This window comes from Sinocyclocheilus anshuiensis, unplaced genomic scaffold (genome assembly GCF_001515605.1).
Source record: "Sinocyclocheilus anshuiensis isolate Anshui unplaced genomic scaffold, SAMN03320099.WGS_v1.1 scaffold1263, whole genome shotgun sequence".
NCBI lineage: Eukaryota > Metazoa > Chordata > Actinopteri > Cypriniformes > Cyprinidae > Sinocyclocheilus > Sinocyclocheilus anshuiensis.
In genome coordinates this window covers 51,727-78,703 of record NW_015540901.1, presented here as the reverse complement: position 1 = coordinate 78,703, position 26,977 = coordinate 51,727, and the positions used below count along the sequence as shown (strand labels likewise).

General features: G+C 39.1%; 1 protein-coding gene across 1 annotated transcript; it reads right to left on the bottom strand.

Annotated features, from left to right (window-relative positions):
• Positions 1-5,986: 5,986 nt before the first annotated feature.
• On the bottom strand, positions 5,987-11,607 carry LOC107689037 (C-type lection lectoxin-Enh3-like). Its single transcript, XM_016486906.1, has 4 exons — positions 11,548-11,607; positions 11,093-11,151; positions 6,410-6,754; positions 5,987-6,099 (listed from the first exon to the last, which is right to left on the bottom strand). The coding sequence occupies exons 2-4, from the start codon at positions 11,127-11,129 to the stop codon at positions 5,987-5,989; spliced, it is 495 nt and encodes a 164-aa protein (XP_016342392.1). The 5' UTR covers positions 11,130-11,151; positions 11,548-11,607.
• Between the last annotated feature and the right edge of the window lie 15,370 nt (positions 11,608-26,977).

The window sequence follows — 26,977 nt, the reverse complement described above, 5'->3', positions numbered from 1 at the left end:
AATAGGGCCAGACTAGAGAGATAATCCTGGTACAAAGCAAAGGTCCAGGCAGGGGCAAACAGTATCCGAACAGGACAAGATGAGAGAGGTAATCCAAAGTGCACAGGCAAAGATCAGAACATGAGGAAACAGACAAGGCTAGGCTAGGCTAAGACTATGAAACTTCAAGTAGGCTCCGTAACGTAGCTATCACAACTAGCGATATGCGCATACAATACTCGGCAGTTTGAAAGGGATCTGAGTGAGTGTTATATAGTGAATGTGTGATTGGTTACAGCTGTGTGCAATCAGTGCAATGGATGATGGGATATGTAGTCCGGGATGACATGCAACAGTTTGTGTAGTGCGAGAGTCAATGTAATGGAAGGGTGACCTCTGGTGGTGAGTGAATGGAAGTTTATAGACCGGATTCGTGACACACAGAATCTCTCTGGAACATTGCACGAAGTTATGGCATCCCTCAGCACTTTATCAACATATTCCTTGACCTCTACTGGAACTACAGTTGCTGCATCAGATTGGAAGGTGGCGACACGGATTTCTTCATCAAAACTGCAGTCAGGTGAGGCTGTCCACTTTCTCCTTTTCTTTTTCTCCTGGCCATGGATTTTGTAATGCAATGAGCAATGGACGGGATGATTATGAGAATTCCATGGAAACACCAGGCCGGACTGACCGATTTGGACTTTGTGGATGATAATGCATTGACTGCAAAAGCTTGGCCTGTGCTGCAGGAAATGTCCAACAGCTTAGAAACGGAAGCCAACAAGACTGGGCTCAGATTTTGTATGAAGAAGAAAAAGATCATGTATGTGGACAGCACCAGACCAGATGCATCAATCACTATCAGTGATCAGAACATCGAATATGTTGAGAAACTTGCCTACCTTGATAGCCAGCTTTGTCACTACGGCAACACTGAAGCTGACGTCAACTACAGAAACGCAAGAGTCTTCCAGAAAATGTGCCCAATCTGGTCATCGGTAGTGATCAACCCTTAAGCTGAAAATCCAGCTGTTCAATACAATTATTATCCCAACCGCGATATATGCCAATGAGACATGGAAGATCACTGCAAAGATTGCTTATAGGCTCAATGTGTTCCAGTAGCGCTGCCTTGGCAAAATCCTGCAGGTCACATACTGTACAGTGACCACATTACAAATGAGGAGATCCTTCAGTGATCAGGCTTGTGGAAATTACAAGACATTGTCACAAAATGCCGACTACATCTACAACGTATTCCTGATCATTGCCACCCAAAGACTGTAATACATTGGATACCACCTGCAGGTAAGAGACCACATGGAAGACCGAAAAAGACACTGGAGGGATGTTGTTGCACAATGCGCAAACCTGCGCGGGAGGATCTAAGACTAAGTTCTTATATTTAATAACAAAGGTAACAAAAAGATCTGTATTGTGATTATTAATACAGAAATTATTAATAAAAGAATTGGAGAAAAAGATGTGTCGTGATGCATCAAGAATCGTTTTATAATCAAATTGTTACCCTCTGAGTCGTAATCGAATTGTGAGGAAAGTGAAGATTCACACCTTTAGTTGCCATATTCTAGTGATTGAGCTACAGAAATTTAAAGATCAGCAAAATATCTTCTGTAATATTGTAGTCTATAGAAATAAATTAACCTATATATGTGTAGCTATAGATATTAAAAATTTGTGTTGCATCAAATCAGGTAAACATCATTACAGATAATGTAGTTTATCAGAATAATATAAAATATTTTTTTCAGTATGTTTTGGATTGACTTGTTAACTCATTTCCCTAACTCACCTGGTTTGGCTGTATTAGAGATTATTTGCTTCTTGTCTTTGAATAAAGTGTCCTTGTGAAGGTCAGGATGGAAATCAGTGTGGTCAGGATGGAAATGTTTCACAGGCGACTGGGTTATTTGATGTATTTGCTGTGTAGCAGAAACTACTGCTTAAAAACATTAATTGTGCAAGAATAGATGTTTTCACATGGCCTCATCAGGTTGCATATCTAAAGGGGTGGTTCACCCAAAAATGAAAATTTGCTGTTAATTTTCTCATCATCAGGCCATCCAAGATGTAGGTGACTTTTTTTTCTTCAGTAGAACAGTAAAGATGATTTTTAGCTGAAACGGTGGTCCTTGGTGATTCATAAAATACAAGTCAGTGGCAGCCTGTCTGAGAATTTCAAAAATAATAAGCCAAATAAGCGTTTTTATGGTTTCTCATGGCTAATGTAAAAAGGTGAGCTGATGAAGGCTAGTTTATTCACTTTATGTAAAACATCCACATCACACATAATTATTGGGAGTTTTAATAATATGTACTTGACTAACTGGGGCCCAGGTCAGGAAGCAGACAGATTGGCTAAACCGACTGTCTGCTAGCCCCCTCACGTCACAGAAATCAGTTAATTATCAGCACATAGAGACTCCTTCACCTAGATATCACACTATAGAGACTAGGGATGTAACGGTATGAACATTTCTTATCACGATTATAGTGACCAAAATACTCACGGTTATCAGTATTGTTAAAATGTGCTGGAGATGTTCAAAAAGTACCGACACATAAATCACTTCACCAAGTTTTATATTTAAAAATCAACAAACAACAAATAAAATGACTTTTTGTTTGCATAATCACTAAAACAATAACATTACCAATGATGTTCGGATTTTAAAGGGGTCATATTATGCTGCTACAAAGAACATTATTTTGTGTATTTGGTGTAATTAAATGTGTTTATGCGGTTTAAGGTTCAAAAAACACATTATTTTCCACATACTGTACATTATAGTTTGCAGACGGCCTCCATAGCCGTGACAGGACAGGCAGAGAGTCACAGACGGCCTCCATAGCCGTGACAGGACGGGCAGAGATTTCACAGACGGCCTCCTTAGCCGTGACGGGACAGGCAAAGAGTTCATTAACATTCTCCTTAGCTGGACAGGAACAGCGTTCATCAACGGTTCCCTTGACTGCGACATGACAGGCTGAAAGTGCATTGCTGGGCGCCACCACCGTACAAGGAGATGAAGCGAGCACTGCCGCTTTGGGAGGTTCTGCAGCATGTGCCGCCACTTCTGGAGAAGCTGCAGCGAGTGCCATCGCCTCGGAGAACACAGCAGCGAGCGTCACTACCCCAAGAGATTCTGCAGCGTCAGCCGCCTCCTCTGGAGACATCACAGTGGACGTCGCCACCTCTGGCAGGTCTGTGGTGGTGTACGCAGCCCAAACGCAACGTAAAGCGATCCCCATCATGGGAAGCGCTTCAGACAGGGGAATTAGTTCAGGAACAGAAGGGTTAGAATGAGTGGGTTTGGGGATACCAGCTACGCATGCAGACACCAATGGTGTATCCCTCACAGTGGATACCCGACTGGGATATTGAAGGACTGACCTTGACGATCTGGGTGCAACAGACAAGACGTGGCATGACTCTGGATGATCAGTTGTGATGTGACAAGACTCTGGAAGGTCAGCTGTGATGTGACAAGATTCTGGATGATCAGCTGTGATGTGACAAGACTCTGGATGATCAGCTGGGATATGACGTGACTCTGGATGATCAGCGGTGACTTGACTTGGCTCATGACCATCAACTGTGACTTGAATTGACTCATGACGATCAACTGTGACTTGACTTGATTCAGGATTGGCAGCTGTGACATAACGGGGTGCTGTTGTGTCTGCCATTTTGTGAGTGTGCTCTAGTGTGGCCGCCATTACACGAGTGAGTGTGAGGTCGCGTTTCTCCGCGACACCCACAGTGAACGTTGAACCAACAGTCAACAAAGCATAGTCCATAAAGTGACAGAGTGATGAACGCGGACCCCCGCGTCCAAGCTTGGACCTCAGCGGTTGATTAATGTCATCACAAAAAAACTCAACAAACAGTCCGGTAAATCAGAGTAATAGGCAATGGCTAGATACTCTTGAATATAGTTATCCAGCGAACGCGGGCCTTGTTTAAGAACTAATAATATAAGTGCTGTGTCCATACCTGGCCAATGTTCCTCTGAAAAGCTGCTGGATCCTTGTGTGGCTGAGTATTCTGTAACGGAGCCGATGAGACGTGAGGCGTGAGGATCCATGTGCAAGCTTTTATTTCGAAACATGGTCAGAACACAGGCAGGGTCAAACAAGAGAGAGCTTCTCCGGTGTTCCGCAACAACGTTTAGCTGCCCGCAGATGCACCTGCCTATAAATCGGCCTAATTTGCAGCACAATTGGCAGAAATAAAAAATGCCAAAAATCGGCCGGCCAATCAATCGGTCAACCTCTACCCTCATATTCTTCCCTTGGGCGAGATGAAGATGATTGGCAGGCCAGATTGGGCCCGTGGGCCACCTATTGAATAGCCCTGCCCTAAGAGAGCAGCCCGGGAAATGGAGCGCAGCTGGAAGAAAACAAAACTAGAGGTATTTTGTATTGCATGAAAGGAAAGTACTTCTACCTACAGAAAGTCTTAAAAACTGGTAGATCTGCTTACTTTTCGTGTCTCTTAGAAGAGAACAAACACAACCCCAGGTATTTATACAGTACAGTGGCTAAATTAATGAAAAATAAGCATCAACAGATGCAGACATTTCCAAACAGCACAGCAATAATGACTTTATTAACTTCTTTACTTCCAAGATCGACAGTATCAGAGAGAAAATTCTAAACATGCAGCCGTCAGCCACAGCATTGCATCAGATCTCATCAGCATTGCATCAGAGCTCATCTCTTCTGCTCTACACTTATTTTACTCTTGTTCTTCTGAAAAACCATCCCATACTTTGATCAGCGAACTTAAACAGAAGCTCAACTGTACTTGCTTGATGTGTGGGAACAAAGCTCAAATGTGCCATTGGTTCTCACGTCAAGCATGCTTGAGCTTACGTTTATCATAACTGATGAGTGCTTTGATTGTTTTATGTGAATAAAAACCTAAATTATAACTGTTCATCATATAAAGTGATTGAGTCTCCTCAGAAAATTTGGATTAAACCGTTCAATTCATATGGAATTAGTATTACTTTTTGAAGCATCACATTGGTAGTGGTGTAGGATGCCAATGGAAATCTCTCAGATTTCATTAAAAAAATATCAAAATTTGTGTTCTGAAGATGAACAAAAGTCTTGCGTATTTTATTACAGTTTGATTACAGATATAACGTTGTCTGGATGTGTGTGAAGTGTTGTGAATGCTCGAGAGTGTTTAATAGATTCATGCTTTTGTGAGACTGCATTTTTTTATATCCTTCCAAAGGTCTTGATTTATTCTTAAAGGCGGCAAATCTAGCAGTAAATTTACAATGCAAAAACATCCTTCTATTTGTTAACTCCTATTTAGGCATACATATGTCAACTAAATGAATAAATACAAAATGAATATTTGTAACTATGTATATATCTATATGTGCATAATATAATTATTTTTGGGAAATTACTGTAAATGACTATAAATTGTTAGTCTAATGTAATAATATAATGTAAAGTTACACTTTATTTCAAGGTGTCCTTGTTACAGTGTAATTATACATTTAAGTACTGAGTAATATTAATATTAATGAACTGCATGTACTTGTAGTTATTATTAATTAACTACATGTACTTACTATATCATTGGGGTTAGTATTAGGGTTTGGCTTAGGGTTACTTGCATGTAATTATGCATAATTAATTGTTATTACAATAGTAAGTACATGTAACATGTGTAACAAGGACACCTTAAAATAAAGTGTTACATAATAATACATAATAATAATTCAGATATCTGTAACGAAGAATGAATTGCATTCATTTTAGATAAATTTCAGTTAAAATGAGAACAATCAAGAGTAGTGTTCACTTCACTACGTTTCGGTACAGTCCACTTTTTCTGGAAGACTTTCCTGTTGGGTTGCGTCCTCCATGTCAGTGTGACGTCTTCATCGCTCAGCGTTTAACTAAACACATAAACAGCCTTCAGCTACTCAGTACGTTCCACAATTAATCTTAGTCAGATGAGTATTATAAAATCCACCTTGTTTAAGACGAACGCCTTCAGTTTAGCTTCATCCACGTTCTCAGCAGCTTTCACCTGCACTCGGATCACCTGCCTCTTCCTCTTGACTGTGGGGAAAGCACATTTTACTGTACCTTACTTTATGAACATATACATTAGGGATTCCCAAACAGTTTGTCAGCCAAACCCCTTTGACCAAAAATCAATGGAATATATGTATGGGATAAAATAAAATGGAATCTTGGAAAGAATACAATTTGAGGCCCCTACAACACTCGGACAATCCCTCTTGAACTGTAGTTTGTGAAACGCTGATGTAGATAATAAATTAAATCCAAGTCACATTTTCCTATTCAGTTTTTTTTTTTCAACAAATAACAAACAAATGATGTACACAAGAGTTCAGGCCAGACCTACCAGTGTTGCAGTAGAAGTAATGCATATTTGTGCAATGTCTGTCATCAAATACATGATAATAATTATCTGCACCAGCACAATTTTCATTCCACTTAGTAAATCTTTGAGTAGCGAGTTGAATTGAGGAAGTGATATTGGTCTGATCTGACCACTTCCAAGTGTCTCTGTACAATCCGATCCAGACCGGAGCCATCCAGACATTTAGCAACTTGGTAATCTGGTCATTGTCTTCTTGACTCCTAATGGTAGCCAGGTCTGTATAATGATGTCTGCAGTACTCCTGAGCCTCAGTCCATGTCTTTTGGGTCTTGATCAAAACCATTTTCTCTGTTGTGTTTGTACTTTCTGTGAAAATTCAAAAATAGAGTCAAGACGTTATAGCCAAATTCATTTTCTCTAACGAGTGGGAGCCTGTTAAACCTGCCGAAAATGTCCAGATTGTTCCAGAACTACATTCCAAGACCTTTTAAAATTATATTTACTAGGGTTTGGAGAAAAAAAAAAAGATTCTCTGATGGATCACGATTCTCTCTTCAACCATTCTGATTCGATTCTGAACATTTCAGAATCATTGAAAATGCATTTATGGCACCTCGGCTTCATCAAACAGTCTGTGTAAATGCATCTAATGCCACTTCACAAGCAGCTTCTGTTTCCTCTGCAGAGAAAAGATGGAGTTTGTTGATACTGATTTCATTTGAATGGTAACAACTCTACAGTTTCTTATTATTCTAACTGAATTAATTGATACAATTTAAGAATTTGACATGAAAGATAATACATACATTTAGTAAGGTTAAGAAAAAGAAGAAAATTGCCCATTTATAAACCTAGTGGGAAATGACATCTGTTTTGTTATACACAGCAACTCATTTCTACCTCTTTCCAGTGACAGAGCACTTTATTTTGAGAGTTGTTTAAGCTAGAGAACATTTGTAACTTAGTGTTTGGGGGAAATTTTAATGTTTAATAATTTCTTTCATTATGAAAATAAAATTTTGCATTGAAAAAGGTAGATTTTTGTTTGTATGCTGTCAATGATAGTTTTTAAAGAAAATCAGAATCAGCAAAAATCAGTATCTGCAGGTCAATCAGCCAAGACAATTTCAATCGGTGCATCTCTAGAGGAAATTCTTAAAAATCACAATACATATCATATCGGCACCCAAGTATTGTGATAGTTTTGAAATCAGCAGACAGGTGTATCATTGCAGTCCTAGTATTTACATAGATAAAGCATGGATAAAATGGGAGTTTAAAGGGATAGTTCACCCAAAAATTAAACATTTATTATCATTATCATTATTCATGTACAAGTAAAAAAAAAAAAAAAAAAAGACGTAAAAAATTGGAGTAAATTGTTCAAGAAAATACGATTTCGTTTTTTCTTCAAAATTTCACATTTAATTTATTGTTACTTGCCATTTCCTTGTAATTATTTGTGAAATTTACTAGCAGAAAACATTAATACATGCTGAAAAAAATTAGTGTAGGAACAATTTTCACTCAGAAATTGCTAGTAAGAGCAACCACATAGAGAAACCAAAAACCCTCAAAGCTTTTTTAAAACTTATTTAAATGTAAAACTGCTTCAAAATAAAAAGTACTTCAAACTTTATCTGTCTGTCTGTCTATAGCCGCTTTTCATCTGTCGGGCTGAACCATGCAGCAGAATGCATGTAGTGATGTTGTCGCTCAGGATCATTCACCTGTCTTTTTCCTGGCTTAAAAAAAGGCAGAAAACAAAACCACATCGATGTTGTCTGGGCCGGATCAGCATGGAATGGAACGAGAACGGTTCAGATCCTGGCTGTATGTCTGTCATTCAAACCCTAAAACTGTTTCAAACTTAAAGCTTTTGCAACTAGGCTTTCTCAAGCCAACATCAAGATTTGTCTTGACAACCTTTTATTTATTTTATTATGTTTTTTTTTGTTTGTTTGTTTTGATCTAGTGTTCACTAATGATACTGGTTTGAATTGGCCTGACGAGTCTTTTATTTTATTTGGCTTCTCAGCATCTGAACTGCAAGTTTATCATTCCTTTCAGCATTTTCTGTATCGAAATAAAGAGATTTCAGTGTACTGAATACTTGTAAAACTTTATAGTTTGATCATTATTGACCAAAAGTGTATGACTGGGCTATTATAGTGAACTTAAACTAAATCCATAAAAAACATTTTTATTATCTGAAATAAAATAAATGTTAATTGAAATAAAATAAAATATAAAAAAAAATTAAATTTAGTGACTTCAGCTAGTGTCCAATGAAACATTTCTCATTTTGATTTTTTTTTTTTTCAATCTTGATGTACTAAAATAACTAAAACTGAAATAAATAATCTATGTAGACATTTACAGTTTGTCAGATTTGTCTGTGTATCACACTGAGCATTTTAGATAGATATTTCAACAGTAGGTAAAAATGCATTGGGAAAAGTCAATACTGTAGTACACAAAAAGATATTTATTTTTTTTTATTTATACAGTACATTTATTTTTGTAGAAATGTTTCATTTAAACTGAAAATTCACCATTGCTAATTCATTTTTACAAACTCTATTGTCTTCCCGTAACCATCACACATTCTTGCATATCTTCCTATTGCGCTTCCACAACAAGCAACTGTGACTTTTCAGTTTACATGTAAGACATTTCTACAGATAAATGTACTGTACAAGTATAAACGTATAAACGTGCTGTTTGTGATGTTCCTCCTTGTTCAAAAATGGTAGCGATTGTGCTGGGCAAACTGCATATACTGTACATGCTTCCAAATGTCCTGATTCTTATTTCATTGCAATGGCAAGAAGGGTTGGAACATTTCTGGTACATTTCCGGAAACTTTCCAAAAGTTTCAAAACATTTACAACAGTTTTCTGAAAGTTTTCGAAATTTACTAGGAATTTTCCGCCTCTTTGCAACTCCGATGGCAAGCCATCTGCCAACTTAGCAGACATTACAACCATTCTGTGTCAGATATTTATGGCATATAGCCTTCACACACATCTGACAGATTTTAATAATTGAATGATAATTTGATAAATGAATCATTTTGTATGTGATGGCTCACTCAGTGAAAGAATGTATAGAAGTTGTGACACTTTCACTGAGAATCAACTCCTCAGTTTTGATCAACAAGCCATGTGCATTAAGTTATTGTGTAAATCATAGAGAATTGTAGTTACACATGTGCCAAAACACATGCAATTTGCTTAAATCAAATCTGATGTGAAGATACTAACTGTTCCAACATCTGAAACTCAAATAAAATGAGAACAGAAAATATATATAAAAAAAGAAAAGCTATACTAGCATCTCAGTGATACTGAAATAACACTGGTTTATGATGTAAATGTTTTCCCACCCTAATGTCATTATATTGGTGTCTGTATTCATACACTGAATTAATGAGCATCAATAAAGAGTGATTATACGTGTTTCTCACCATCGTAACACACAAAATATTTTTCGATGGTGCAGTAGAAATCATCCCAGGCTCCGTTAGGAAAGATGGCGGCACACTCCTGTCCGTAACCGTAGTTATCTGGCTGGACAAGACCCCAGGACTCGAACACCAGACTCTCCTCATTATAAGACCAGCGCCAGCTTTTGATGTCATTGAACAGTCCGATCCAGGCAAAGCCATAAAAGCGTTGTTCCCCTGCAGCTTCTAGCAGCTTCGTCCAGTTTTCATTACTCTGAACGGTGGCCAGATCACTATGGTGTGTCCTGCAGTAATTCTGTGCATTTTCCCACGTCTTTAACTCTTTGTACAGAATATACTCTTGTGGTTTACACAGAGTTAATGACAGGAGTCCTGGCAAGAGAATACAGTGGTTTCAGTATTTTTCCTATTGAAAGTTTCCAGTTGGCTGGCTGTAATAGTCCCAGTCACCTTGTTTTTATTCTGACACCTATAGTTTGTTTGGTCATTGTTGAACGAGAGCTTGTCGAGTGAGTTTGTCTTTGGTTTTGCATGTTTTGATAAAGAAATTTCAGTCACTGTAGCGTTTCTGTCGTAAAGCATTGGTCAAATATTGGAGAAGATATTTAATTTAAATATTTAAATATAGTTTGGATTAAATAAGGATTTGATTTGAATATTGTTCTTCAACTATCAGTGCATTGATGTCCTCTGCTGGTATTATTATAAACTTCATCACAAGTAATGAAAATGACATAAAACATAAATGCATTATACATTATGCATTTTAACAGAGTATTTCAATAATATAATGTTTTGATCCAGTCATTAGTTGTATTATTTTAAAAGCTTTTTATTTTTCTTTCAAAATATTTTACTTTCTTTAAAATGAAAGCCTGCTATATTATTCTTCACTTGAGTTTATTACTCGATTAATCTTCATAATAACCGGCTGATAGCAACAGAACTTACAGCTTTTTTGTTGTTTTTATAAGTCATATTTCTTTGGTTCTCTGCTTGCTTTAATTATCCATTGTAAGTTAACAATCTGAATGATTTTTGACTTGATTACATTGAGCTTAGGCTAATTCTCCTTGTCTCACTCTTGCCTACAAAGTTTTTATTGCATTTTGTCATAATATCATTGTATGTAATACAGCAAGAATATGCAAATCTGTTCTAATTTCTTTTGTAATGTTGTTACATATTTCAATGTTTTTTAATTATGTGTTTTAATGTTTTGCATGATGTTTTACCTGAAAGAAAAAGCAGATGAAGCCAAATTTGGTCCATCACTTTGCCAGTGGTTTTGTCACTGGAAAAACATTAAAAAAAAAATTTAAAAAAAAAACGTCTTGATTATTATTTTTTAGGTTAAAATTGTATATTATTTTCAAATTTATATAATTATGAATTTATATAATATATATTTTCAGTTTTACACAACATATGTGCTCTTTGCTATGCAGTCAAATTACGAAAATATAAGCACATAATACAGTAAAAAGGCAAATCTGTCTACAATATCAACAGGCAAATCATAACAGCAGATTATTAATTAAACATACATAAAATGAAGAAATATGCTAATGTAATTTCCATTACTGACACCATGATGCGATACAGTTGAGAAAGTGTAATCTTGCGTTTGTTAAAGTACAGCATAATTAGTAATCAGCTGTTCATCCCTCATGAATGAAAAAGCACTGACCTGTTAAACTGCGCTGAGGGTGAACTGATGAAATGTTGGCCTACCTTCAGTGATAGCGAGTTATCAGGATGTTTCTCAAGTTCCCAATCTTGTGCTCTTTAAATGGGTTTGTTATGCTAAGAAGGTAATTTCACAGTCAGATATGCAAAGTGTGTATTGTATGTTTTTTTGTGGTTCCTCCTTAAATTGTTATGGTGGATCATCTTAGGACACTTATTCTACTTTATGTAGAAACATTTACAGATGTTTTTATTCAGAAAACCTTTCTACTTTTAAAAATTGACTTCTAAAATTAACTTTATGCATGTATGCATTTGGTTTGGCTCGATGAGTGATGATTTGCTTCTTGTCTTTGAATAAAGTGTCCTTGTGAGTTTTTCACAGGCGTCTGGGTTATTTGATGTATTTGCTGTTTAGCAGAAACTACTGCTAAAAAACATTCATTGTGCAAGAATAGATGTTTTCACATGGCCTTATCAGGTTGCATATCTAAAGGGACAGTTCACCCAAAAATGAAAATGTGCTGTTAATTTTCTCACCCCCAGGCCATTCAAGATGTTGGTGACTTTTTTTTTTTTTTCTTGAGTAAAACAGTTAGAAGATTTTTAGCTGAAGCCATGGTCCTTGGTGAGTCATAAAATGCGAGTCAGTGGCAGACCGTCTGAGATTTTAAAAAATAAAAAAGCAACACAAAATGAATACCCATGGCTCCTGGCAACATATTGAGGTCTTATGAAGTGAAATGATCGGTTTGTGTAAGAAACTGAACATTATTACCTGTAATCCAGAGCCTCAGGCAAACGGTCCGGAGTGATGTCCGGTTCACAAACGAATCATTCTTTTGAACCGGTTCTTTTTGGCCAACTAGTTCAGTGAACACCAATGATCCGGTGATATATTCGTGAACCCAGCACTTGAATGAAGGGGCCAAATGAAAGTTCTATTTCTATATCTCACTATGGGAAACGCCTCTTGCGTGGCCATCCATGAAGCCCTTTACAATCACGCCCATCAGGCCAGTGCTCTCGGGAAGCCCCCACCCCTTCCTATTTAAACAGCAGCGCTGGCTCAGTATGGCATCTTACATCTCTTCACTCGCGGCATCCAAGCTACGAGCCCTTGTTTTCAGTGCACTTAGTGTTACTTTGGCAAGGCTAAACTGTCCGAAAGACAAGTTACCAGTTGTTGTAGGGCGTCAAGCTATCTAAGAACATTAAGTGTATTGAAACAAACACATAAGCACATAAAGTAGATAAAATCAACTTACCAGTTCAATTATGGCTTCTTCCACAAAGTCAAACAAGTCTAGAGCACCCTCTCGACATTGTCCTGGGGGATGTGGATTCACTATTGCAGCTAAGGATCTTCATGTGGTATGCCCGGCATGTCTGAGCCCGGAACATGCCCAAGCGGCATTAAAATCTCTTGTAATTAATGCAGCAAACTGTCTCCTGGGGTGCTGCGCAGAAGAGCGGTGTTTGAGCAGGATGTGTGTAGCGATCCCGTACAAGGGAGAGACACAACAGCATCCCAGATGATGGCGAGGAGGAGGATGACGAAGACCCGTTTGCTCCTCGAACGGAGTCCCCTGGTTACCAGCCAGGAGTAGAAGAACAGCAGACGGCAGCAGGGGGTACAACTCTGCACGAAGTTTGTCGTCCAGTGGCGAGTAGACTGGGCGTTGATTGGCCATTTGCTCTACCTGCCGCAAAACGCTCGAGGCTAGATGGGAAGTTCCTTGTTCCTACTACCTCAACAGTTAATCAGGCACTTCAACCTTTCCAGGACTGTATGGAGGATCTGATGAAATGTTGGGAAAGACCATTGTCATCTAGAGTTCCAGTATATGGGTTTTCCTCGCTGGACATGGCAGGCATGCAGGAGATGGGCTGGTCTCACATGCCGTCAATGGAGACATCACTGGCAGACCATTCGGATCCCCGATCGGCGGTCGGGTTATCCACGATCGCACCTAAGCTGCCTCAAAGACCTTATAGTTTCTCTCCATCGATTTTTTTAGAAGATTTATAAGTCTTCAACTCAGACGGGTCGAGCTACTAACGCGATCACTCTTCTGTTGGCTTACATTACCAAACTGGAGGAGGAGATGACAGGGGCCTTGTCGCAAGTAAAGGACGTCACTGAGCTGTGGACCGAGATTCGCACAGTGACGGATCTCATATTGCGCTCCTCAAGATGCCTGGCTCAGTCCACGGGAAGTACGGTGGGTCTGGCAGTAGTTGGGCAGAGAGCACTCTGGCTGAATTTGTCCACCATGGGGGAAAAAGATAAGACCTACTTTCTTGATCAGCCGGTAGATCCTAAAGGCCTGTTCGGGCCAGCTGTGGCAACAATGCAACAGCAATTCGAGGCAAAGAGAAGGGAACAAGAAGCCTTCAGGTCGTTTGTGCCATGTAGAGCCCCTATGCAACGACAAACATCACGTCGTCCTGTTTATACACAAGCAAGAGGGCAAGGATATTGGCACGGGCCGAGAAGGGGAACTACATCCTCACGGGTGGTTGTTCCGTATGATCAAGATAAACAATCTCCCTCTTGGCAGCGGAAATCCTTCGCTCAAGCAGCAGTGGCAGCGGCCCCGCCAACTCTGACTGCGAGGGGAAGAAAGAAGAAACAGGCGGTTTAGCAGATCCCGATCTGTTTCTCACATTGTCTCCGCAAATTCCCCGGAGTACAATGATGAGCATCAAAGGCACTCACCAACCACCGCACATACCATGGGGTCGAGTAGAGAATGTCAATAAGCACCATCACACACCTGTTTCCCCTGTGTTTTTGAATCACATAAAGCAGACTGTTTATGCATACAAACATTGTGTGGTCTCTTATTCTTACCTTTTTCTAAATTCAAACAAATCTCTCATACAAATGAAAAGAGATTGTTTAAGTCACAATACGGTGTTACACAGGCACCCTGTACAAACTGTATTGTTGAAAACACCTGTAATGCAAGTAGAAAGTCTACTGCAGTTCCAGGTTTCGCCACTAGAGGTCTCTCCAACACCACATTTGAACGAGGTGCGAGATTTATCAGTACACCTAGACAATTGGGTAAAATGCACAGATTCTCAGTGGTTACTCAGCACGATTCAAAAGGGGTACAGACTGCAATTTGCGAGAAGACCTCCGGGGTTCTCGGGAATAAAACAGTCAAGAGTGCAGGCAGAGAATGTAAACATTTTGAGGGAAAAGATAAATTCTCTCCTTCTCAAGGAAGCAATTCAGGGAGTACTTGCAGAAGAATCAAAGAAGGGATTCTTCAGCCAGTATTTTCTGATCTCAAAGAAAGGGGGAGGCATACGGCCTATTTTGGACCTCAGAACTTTAAACAAACACCCGAGAAAATACAAATTCAGAATGTTGACACAAATCCCTGCCCCATTCTATACAAAGAGGAGACTGGTTCACCTCAATAGATCTGAAAGTTGCTTATTTCCATATTCAGATCCATCCTCAGCACAATTCCTAAGGTTTGCTTTCCATGGCAAGATATACGAGTTCAAGGTTCTACCGTTTGGCCTGTCTCTAGCACCCCGCATTTTTACAAAATGTGTGGAAGCGTCACTAACGCTGAGACAACAGGGTATAAGGATATTAGCATATCTGGATGACTGGTTAATTTGTGCCAGGTCGAAGGAGATGGCAGATCTGCATACAAAGGCAGTGTTAATGCATTTGAATGCTCTGGGTTTTGTAGTAAACCAGAAGAAGAGCTCGTTAACGCCGACTCAGTCAATAATATTTCTGGGTTTAACCCTCTGGGGTCCAAGGGTGTTTCGGGGCCTGGAAAAGTTTTGACATGCCCTGACATTTGTGCTTTTTTCAGTTGCTTACACGTTTCAAACAGATATGCGCGGAGAATGAGACGGCTAAAAGCACACCCTGTATATTTTCTTTATTTTGCAAAAGCACAATGTTTTGTTGATATTTTGAGTGTACACAAATAAAAGTAGACCCTTTACAGATTTAAATGCTGTATTACTCTTATATGTACGGTCAAGTATGAAGGAGCATTTTAGTTCTTTTCGCTGTCAACATTCAAATCTGCAAAAATTCCCGCCGGCGGAACTGTCGACCCCAGGATGTTAAACCTAAACTCAGTATCTTACCGGGCAACCCTGTCAGAACAGAGGAGGGAGATTTTAAGGAACTGTGTAAGTCAGTTTCATCTGGGGAAAAAAATCTCTTTTTGGCTGTGTCTGGGGTTGCTGGGCCTCGTGGCTTCTGTCATAGCAGTAGTGCCTTTGGGGCTACTGTTCATGAGAGATTTTCAGAGATGGGTTGCTTCCCTGAAATTAAATCCCTCCAGAGAGTAACACAGAAAGGTCCGTGTCTCAGCCCAATGCCTCAAGGCACTGCTCATCTGGCGGGACAGGGAATTCCTGAGGGAAGGAATGGCAATGGGAGTAGTCTCAAATCGCAAGGTGGTCACCACAGATGCGTCCTCACTGGGTTGAGGAGCGATAATGGAGGGACAACCTGTGAATGGGGTATGGACAGAATCAAAGTAATGCATGTAAATTGTCTGGAACTCCTTGCAGTTTCTCTGGCCTCAAACACTTCCTTCGGCAGATAAGAGGCTGTCATGTGTTAGTCAGATCAGACAACACAACAGTGGTTGCCTATATAAACAGGCAAGGGGGAGTCCGATCGAGGAGTCTGCATGCCTTGGCAAAAAGAATATTGTTATGGAGCAGAAAGCACTTGATGTCTCTCAGAGCGACACGTGCCAGGCCAAATGAATATCGGGGCAGATCTGTTGTCGAGGGGGAATCCTTGCAGTTTCTCTGGCCTCAAACACTTCCTTCGGCAGATAAGAGGCTGTCATGTGTTAGTCAGATCAGACAACACAACAGTGGTTGCCTATATAAACAGGCAAGGGGGAGTCCGATCGAGGAGTCTGCATGCCTTGGCAAAGAGAATATTGTTATGGAGCAGGAAGCATTTGCTGTCTCTCAGAGCGACACATGTGCCAGGCCAAATGAATATCGGGGCGGATCTGTTGTCGAGGGGGAATACTCACCCGGTGGAATGGAGGCTCCACCCAGAGGTAGTTCAGGAAATATGGCGCAAATATGGTCAGGCAAGAGTGGATCTATTTGCCTCAGAGGAGAACACACATTGTCCCCTGTTCTTCTCACTAAAGGGGATGGATAGCCACTAGGGATGGATGCATTAGCACATCCCTGGCCAGAGACCCTGTTATATGCTTTCCCACCGATAAGCCTTATCCTCCCCACACTGTCCAGAATCAGATCACAGAGGGTAAGGGTGTTCCTAATAGCCCCGTTATGGCCATGGAGGACATGGACAGCAAATATAGTTCAACTGCTGTATTCGCATCTGTGGTGTCTTCTTTAGCGCAGAGCTCTCTTCTCTCTGGCAGGGGGGAGGATTTTTCATCCACATCCGGAGAGGTGGAATCTTTGGGTCTGGCCCGTGAAAGGTCTAACCTGAACGCCCTGGACCCAGTGAGACATCTCACCAGAGGGCCCATTATTCTTATACTCGGAGGAGCTGTTAAGTATTCCATACTGCGCCAGTGCTGCTGTTAAAATAGGAAGGGGTGGGGCTTCCCGAGAGCACGGGCCTGATGGGCATGATTGTACAGGGCTTCATGGATGGCCACGCAAGAGGCGTTTCCCATAGTGAGATGTCTCACTCATCTCCCTCAGAGAACCAAGGTTATAACCATAACCCAACGTTTTTATGGTTTCTCATTGTTTATGTAATAAGGTGAGCTGATGAAGACTAGTTTTATTTACCTTATATGCTTTAGACATGTAAAATTTGGGTCTGGCCCGTGAAAGGTCTAACCTGAACGCCCTGGGCCTGCCTCAGAATGTGATCTCCACCATACAGAGTGCTAGAGCAGACTCCACCAGATCTCTGTATGAGGCAAAATGGAAAAGGTTTGAGACATGGTGTCAGGAAAGACAGAAGATACAATTTATTTCATCAGTGTTGGACATCCTTACCTTCCTTCAGGAGATGCTAGAAGATTTGTTTGATCTCTACAAACAAAGTGTACCTGGTGGCCATTTCATCTTGCCACATGGGATTTAACGGCGAAACAGTAGGAAAGCATCCTATCGTAAGTAGATTTATGAAGGGTGTGTGCCGTCTGAGACCAATCACCAAACCTATGTTACCAGCATGGGATCTGGTCCTGGAAGCACTCAGGGAAGCCCCTTTTTTTACTGCTCGCCCTAACCTCTATGAAACGGGTAGGAGAGTTAGATGCATTATCTATCAACCCTGCATGTATCAGGATTACACAAAATTTTTCCAAAGTTACTTTGCGCCCAAACCCAGCATTTGTGCCCAAGGTAATCAAGCCTGGCTACTCATGTATGGAGATAGAAATTCATGCTTTCCACCCTCCTCTCTCAGAGTCCCCAAGGAAAGGAGATCTGCAGCACTTATGTCCGATTAGGGCATTAAGGATTTACTTGGAGAAGACACAGGTTTTTAGACGATCTGAAAACCTCTTTGTGTGTTTTGCGAACCCTAAGAAGGGCCAGGCACATCTCACTGGATAGTAGAAGCTATAAAACTGGCGGATTCAGTCAGCTATTACCAGGAAACCTAAGAGCCCATTCTACAAGAGGAATGGCCGCGTCTTGGGCGGTATTTAAGGGTATCTCCATGGAAGATGTGTGTGCGGCAGCCGACTGGGCTTCTCCTCATTTCTTTGAGATTTTATAAATTGGACGTGACAAAATCTGCTTTGATACAGGCAGTGCTGGAAGCATAGTAAAGAAAAGATAAAGGAGGATAGAAGGCTCCTAAGTGCAATGAATAAGATAGGGGATGCCCGAATATGGGGCATTTTCTATATCCCATAGTGAGATGTCGAGCGAGTCGACCGAAAGAGAACGTTGGGTTATGGTTATGACCTTGGTTCTCTGAGGGAGATGAGTGAGACAGCTCACCAGAGGGCCCATTATTCTTATACTCGGAGGAGCTGTTAAGTATTCCATACTGCGCCAGTGCTGCTGTTAAAATAGGAAGGGGTGGGGCTTCCCGAGAGCACGGGCCTGATGGGCATGATTGTACAGGGCTTCATGGATGGCCACGCAAGAGGCGTTTCCCATAGTGAGATGTCTCACTCATCTCCCTCAGAGAACCAAGGTTATAACCATAACCCAACGTTTTTATGGTTTCTCATTGTTTATGTAATAAGGTGAGCTGATGAAGACTAGTTTTATTTACCTTATATGCTTTAGACATGTAAAACATTCACGTTTCACATCATTATTGGGTGCTTTAAACTAAACTATTTTGTGCATGTTTTTAAGCCTTGTCAATTTAAACATTCAAGCAAAGAATAAACGCTTGAGAACTTGTGCGTACCGAACCGTGACCCTAAAACCGTGAAACGAAACGTGAGCAATCTGAACCATTACACCCCTAATTAGCAGGAGATTTCATGGACATTTTTAACATCTCCCTTTCCTTGTCTGTTGTCCCCAAATTTTCCAGAACATCCACCGTTGTGCCCATACAAAATACACCCAAAGTTACCTGCTTGAATGACTGCCACCCTGTTGCTCTAACCCCCATCATCAGTAAGTGCTTTGAGAAGCTCATCAGAGATCACATCGATGCAATTGCCTTCACCCTGCATACTGCACTTAAACTATTTTGTGCATGTTTTTAAGCCTTGTCAATTTAAACATTCAAGCAAAGAATAAATGCTTGAGAACTTGTGCGTACCGAACCGTGACCCTAAAACCGTGAAACGAAACGTGAGCAATCTGAACCATTACACCCCTAATTAGCAGGAGATTTCATGGACATTTTTAACATCTCCCTTTCCTTGTCTGTTGTCCCCAAATTTTCCAGAACATCCACCGTTGTGCCCATACAAAATACACCCAAAGTTACCTGCTTGAATGACTGGCACCCTGTTGCTCTAACCCCCATCATCAGTAAGTGCTTTGAGAAGCTCATCAGAGATCACATCGATGCAATTGCCTTCACCCTGCATACTGCACTTTCCTATCTGGATAAGAGGAACACATATGTGAATGCTGTTTTTCAACTACAGCTCAGCTTTTAATACCACAGTGCCCCCAAAGCTTGTGGTGAAACTTCGGGCTCTGGGTGTGAACAGTTCTCTGTGGAGTTGGATCCTGGACTTCAGAGTTGGCAGCAACATCTCCTCCCCACTGACCCTCAACACCGGTGCCCCACAGGGCTGTGTTCTCAGTCCTCTCCTGTTCTCCTGAACATCAGTAAGACCAAGGAGCTGGTGGTGGACTTCAGGAAAAAGAGCAGTAAGTTCTCACCCATCATCATTGATGGGACGCCAGTTGAGCGGGTCAACAGCTTCAAGTTGACATTCACATTGCCAAGGACCTCACATTGCCTGGTCTGTTCATATGGAATCAGTGGTGAAAAAGGCCCATCAGTGTCTCTTCTTCCTCAGGCGACTGAAGAAATTTGGTATGAGCCCAAAAATTCTCAAACAATTCTACAGCTGTACTGTAGAGAGATTATATATTTCTGAATTCAAATTTTGCATTTATATTGTTTTGTTCAATGTGGTACGCTTTGCAAATTTGAACACTAAGGACGATAAAGAGTCGAAGCTGAACGTTTTTGTCCTCCGTGTGCAATGCTGTACTACACAGGCATTAGTAATCAAACATATAGAGCATAGTAACAGACCAAATGAATAGAGCACAAATCGCCTACTCACACAATGGCAACAAACAAGCGTGTATTGGCAACTGCAGTTTGCGAGTGCTTGGTCGGTGAAGTGACGGTTGTCTCGGCGAGTCACAGTGAGCAGAGCCACCTGTTCTGATGTAACCTGGTGCGGGCTGAGGGTGAAACCGAATATTTCCGTCCTAGTATTGCAAGTGAAGGCACGCAGTGAGGCATCAGCAATCGGGCATCGGAGGAGGAGTCAACAAAAGCTAACTGGGTGAAGGTTTGGATATACCACCCTGTCGGCTATTGACGAGGTACGTCAGACTACGGGTCTGCGCTGACGGGTAGCTTGCAGGGCTTAGCCCCATTCTCTTTTCAGGCCAGTTAGTCGTTGACGTGCCTCACCTGAGTGCTGCCCGGTTGTGCTAAAAACCGTAGCTGTTTGAGAGGCTCACTGCAGTATGTGAGGACAGAGTGTCCGGGGACCTTACAGGAGCTCACTTGGTGCACTCGGGCAGTGGGCCCTGCCACTGGACTCCACTGGACTTAACTCACCACCAAGCCTAGTTTATAAAACATTTTCAGTATTTTTCCTATTGAAAGTTTCCAGTTGGCTGGCTGTAATAGTCCCAGTCACCTTGTTTTTATTCTGACACCTATAGTTTGTTTGGTCATTGTTGAACGAGAGCTTGTCGAGTGAGTTTGTCTTTGGTTTTGCATGTTTTGATAAAGAAATTTCAGTCACTGTAGCGTTTCTGTCGTAAAGCATTGGTCAAATATTGGAGAAGATATTTAATTTAAATATTTAAATATACAGTAGTTTTGTTTAAATAAGGATTTGATTTTAATATTGTTCTTCAACTATCAGTGCATTGCTGGTTAAAAAGTTCATTATTATTATAAACTTCATCACAAGTAATGAAAACGACATAAAACATAAATGCATTATACATTATGTATTTTAACAGAGTATTTCAATAATATTATGTTTTGATCCAGTCATTAGTTGTATTATTTTAAAGGTATGTTGTTTTTCTGTTAAAGTATTTTACTGTCTTTAAAATGAAAGCATGCTATATAATTCTTCATTTGAGTTTATTACTCGATTAATCTTCATAATAATCAGCTGACTGTGACAGAACCAATCCGAACAGCTTTTTTATTGTTTTTATAAGTCATATTTCTTTGGCTGTTTGTTGCAGATGCTTTCTTTAATTATCCATTGATAGTAGACAATCTGACTTAATATTGAGTTGATTACATTAACCATGATTCTCCTTGCGCTCACTTAGGAGTGTGCGATGATGACAAAAAAAAAAGATGTCTCTCTTTTCTGGAGTTTTGTCGATAATGATAATCAGACGATATTTTGCTGGCACTTTGGCAGGTTTAGGACTGCCGTGGACAGCTGACTCCCAAAGCTTATGATATTATTCATGTTCTCTATGGTGATTAGTTTTCAGCAATAACAGAAATGACCATTTCCAATGAGTTTAAATTGATTTTTACCTTTTATGGGCATTTTTACCTTTATAAGTTTTTTTTTTCCTAACCTAATTAAATGTATGCATTATATTTTGTGTCAAATTCTTACTCAATAAATTAAATTCAAATAGTAATATACACTGTAGGGCTGTTACCAATCAAATGAAATCGTTATCAACAAAATGTGTCTTTGCAATGCAGAGGTGGCACAGAATCTGCATCTGAAGTGGCATTTAGATTCATTTACACTATTAGACGCATTTGACCTGCAGTTACAAATCCATAAATAATGGTTTGAGTAATGCTCATTAATGTTTTGTTTTAAAAACAACATCTTGAATACTGATATTTTAAATTATTTTGAATAAAGAGAGAGAGAGAGAAAATATACTTTAAATATACAATTAAAATCTCCTGTAGATGGTGGCAAGTCACTGCATGAGTGAGCCATTGAACCGATTCCTTCAAAAGGCTGATTCATTCAGTAATGAATACTAACTAATATTACCCACAATCCATTGTGCTTTGGCAAAGGATTCAGTTCAGAACTACAAACACGGATAAAAATCGTTAAACTACAAACATGGCGGATTTGCGTGACCGACGAGAGGTTTAGAAGGGTTTGAGTTACTAATAATCAGCATTTAACCTAGTAAAAATATTTAAAGTTATCTGTGTTATATATCATCTGCAACAACAATGTGAACTTTTATAAACATCCGTTTGACCATTAACTTTATTATGCAAAAAAAAGATGCAGTTCTCTGCATAAAGACCCACGGCTGGCAGATCAACGTGCTGCTACTTTTCTCTTCGATACGGTAGGAAGTTAAATTAAATGATATGTGGAGGACGTGAACTGTGACAAGATGATGGACAGAACAGTTTACAGTGACGTGTAACTGTGCGAAAGAGCGCTCTCTCCACTGCAACGGACGCAACCCAGAAAAAACTATCGGCATGGATTTTTGCCCATAGCTCCACCAATCAACTATCGTGCCGATTAATCGGCAAAACCAATACATCGGTCGTCCTTTAATTTTAAATGCATTTTAATAGACTAAATAACTTGGTGGAAGCGTGCACAGTAGTCTAACCTACATCTGGCAGTGTAAAGGCCCCGATATACTCAAAACGAAATTCTTTTTCATTCTTCGTTTAGAGGTAAAACGAAGTTCAAAATACGTGAGCAGTGGTATACTGTTATCGAACATCCCAACGCCACCCACTCTGATGAAAACAACGTTTATATGAATATGTAAATATGTGCTGCGTGCTTTCCTCTCAGTAACAAAAGAAAAGGTAATAAAGACTACACTGCATAATTTTCCCGCTTATCATGCGGCCACTTGTCTGATAAGTAAATAATTGAACGCAAAATATTAATTTGACATATTTTAATTACCTCATCATGACTCACAGTACCCGCTTTAGCACTCCGTAATCAGTTGTAGCAGTTGTGGTTGTATCAATAACAGACCACTAGATGGCGCGATTGAAGAATCAGAGTTGTATTGCAGGGAGCCATGTAGAAATATAAATGAACGATGCATGGTTCTGCTCTAAGCATGAAAGTTACAAGTTTTTGAAAGGACTTCCAGTGCCAGATAAACGTAAAGCAGATTATGAATATACTTAAGATTCACAAATACCAAAAAAACGTGTCTACAGCAGACACGAGCGGCGCGACGTGACAAAAGCGAAAAGAAGCCAGTGATGTTCTCTGCTGTGGATGCGACGCGACACAACACGACAAATCCAACACAGTAAACTGATGCCATTTATTTTATATATCGTGATATGAATTTTAGCTCATATCGTCCACCCCTAGCACACACCTCCTATGACGTAACCGTCACGGACCAATGGTAGTACGAAGGTGTTTTGCAGCCGGAACAAACTTTTCTGGGAAGTTTGCTTTGGCAAGCCGTTTCGAACTCCCAAAACGAACACAAAACAAACTTCATTTTGGCTGGATTTTGTTCGAAATGATGTCACATCAGTTCATTCTTCGATTTCGCTTGAAGTATATCAGGGCCTTGATGCAGGAATCTCTAAGCGTGCTTTTGTTTGTTTTTTGCGATATACTTGATAATTTCAAATCGCATATTGTTAAAACGACAATTACGATATTACAGTAGACAATGTATATTGCACGCTTGCTTACAAACATTTTTTTTATTACATTTTGTTAAATTATTGCTGTATGTAAGACAGAAAGAATATGTAAACCTAATTTCTTTTGTAATGTTGTTACATATTTTAATGTTTTTAATGTTATTTTAATATTTTGCATAATGTTTTACCTGAAAGAAAAAGCAGATGAAGCCAAATTTGGTCCATCACTTTGCCAGTGGTTTTTGCTACTGGAAAAAAAAAAAAAAAGAAGCAAACAAAAATTAATTCCCTAATAAACTATCTGCATAGTTGATGAATTGGCATGCTTTTTTTAAAGGTTGAATTTGCAGATTTGTATAAGAAAAAAAAATACATAAAATGGAAAAAAGTAATTTTCATTACCAACATTATGATGTGAAAAGTACAGCATAACTACTAATCAATTATTTACATAATTACTAATCATCCCTCATGAATGAAAACGCACTGACCTGTTAAACTGCGCTGAGTGAACTGATGAAATGTTGGCCTACCTTCAGTGATAGCGAGTTACCAGGATGTTTCTCAAGTTCCCAATCTTGTGCTCTTTTAATGGATTTGTTATGCTAAGAAGGGAATTTCACAGTCAGATATGCAAAGTGTGTTCATCATTATTTTTGCAGCTCCTCCTCCTGGTGTGTTTTGGTGGATCATCTGAGGACACTCATTATAATATGATTCCTTGCTATACTTAAAATAGTATACGTTATACGTGTAATGTAGGCTAGATGTTACACATTTAGACTGAATCTTTGAATGACAGCTGTCTATTAGTGTAATATCCAAGAATATCACAAAAAGTCATTGTGCCATCTGTGTATTTATTAATTAAATGTTCCTTGATTTAGTATCTGCAAATGAATGATTTCAGATGAATCTCAGCCTGATTGAAGATGTTCATTGTCTGATCATGTATAAATCTGCTTTAAAACATTAGACTGATGATAGCAGTCATGATTTGCTAAGTGGTTTAAGAGCCAGAGTGTATGTTTCACATCATTTTAACCTGATTAAACCATATAAATAGATAAACAGATTGATTTTTTTTGGGTGGCTTTGTGTTGTGTGAAAATCTTATCTTAATTTATCTTTATTTTTCAGTTTAAATGTCCTTGTGGATCATGTAAATGAAGGACAATGTGATTCGTGAGTCTATGCAAAACACACCGTGTCACCTCAGAAAGATCGTACTTCATGTACAAACATTTACAGATGTTTTTATTCAGAAAATCCATCTCCTTTTAAAATCGTTGTCTAAAATTAACTTTCTAGGTATGCATTTGGCAGACACTTCTGTCTAAACCGACTTGTGTTGCATTCATTCATTGATCTGTTCTTGCATTTATATTGTGCACTGGATAATAATATCACACAAATGTTTGGTCAAAGCGGTGTTTCTGAGGATGTGTTTTGATTCAAATCATTAAAAAAAATGTGAAAATGTGATTCTTTGTTAGTTTTCAGGACAGCTGTATTTGTGTAAATGTATTATGTGTTTGTGATTAGTAGAGTATGTTTTCAGATCATGCAAAATTTAATTCAGATCATGCCAAATGTAATGCCTTTTTTGACTGTTCAGCAGTTATTTTCCTATGCAAATGCTAGTAGGCGTGTGCTTGGCCCTTCTCCTGGAGATTTAGAGTACAGAAATAACAAAATAATAGCATTTTATGAAAAGAGATGTTATATTTTATCATTTGAAATTATAATACTATTAATGTTATGGCAATGACAAAAAAAGTCATACAAGAAAAACAGCCTCAGATAAACTGTAATAATCGAATTTAAATGAATGAATACAGACAATTAGTTGTTCAAAAGTGTGAAATATACAAAGTCAGCTTGTGTTGTTTCTATGGTTTTATTCAGTATGATAAATGGTGCAGCTTTCATGCAAGTGGTGTAAAAGTCTGAGATCATATTATTTTCATTTACATAAATATGAAACATTTAAAACTGAACATTTTTTAAATAAAATTCTTTGTTAGTTTTCAGGACAGCTGTATTTGTGTAAATGTATTATGTGTTTGTGATTAGTAGAGTATGTTTTCAGATCATGCAAAATTTAATTCAGATCATGCCAAATGTAATGCCTTTTTTGACTCTTCAGCAGTTATTTTCCTATGCAAATGCTAGTAGGCGTGTGCTTGGCCCTTCTCCTGGAGATTTAGAGTACAGAAATAACAAAATAATAGCATTTTATGAAAAGAGATGTTATATTTTATCATTTGAAATTATAATACTATTAATGTTATGGCAATGACAAAAAAAGTCATACAAGAAAAACAGCCTCAGGTAAACTGTAATAATCGAATTTAAATGAATGAATAAAGACAATTAGTTGTTCAAAAGTGTGAAATATACAAAGTCAGCTTGTGTTGTTTCTATGGTTTTATTCAGTATGATAAATGGTGCAGCTTTCATGCAAGTGGTGTAAAAGTCTGAGATCACATTTTCATTTATATAAATGTGAAAAATTTGAAACAGAAATTGTTTTATAAAATTAACCCTCATAATGTATTTAAGTCCAGTTTTGATGTAGAAAAATGTATGATTAATATCTGTTCTCGCGTCCAGTTTGGTTTTCTTTTATGTTTGCATGTCTTACTATCAGCCATGATTATTCTACTCTTTTAATTTAAAGGCTTTTTATATGCATATTACCAAAATGTTATTAGTCACAGAAAAAAAAAATTCCACATGAAGTGGCGAAATCACGCAGTCCGCGACGGACAAATCGTTAACGACTGGTCTATATACATCGGGCAGGACATCCATATGCCTAACATTCATCGACCTCAAATATGGCATATCATCTGAAATATGTATGTAGTAGCAACTTTACATGGCAGCTCAATCTAATGTTAGCCTCTAGAAAAAAGTGCGTAGTTCACGTGTTTGTGCGGAGTGTGGAAGCTGAACATTAGCGTGCTTGGGCTACTGCATGACAGATGGAGGCGCCGGCGCGATTATTGGCTCTTAAAATACTTCGTAATTGTTGGTCATACAGATAAGAGTAATGCATCTTTTGTATCTGTAAAGACTCTACGTTTATTCGTGTGCACTCAGAATAACAACGAAACATTGAGCTTTTATAAAATAAATA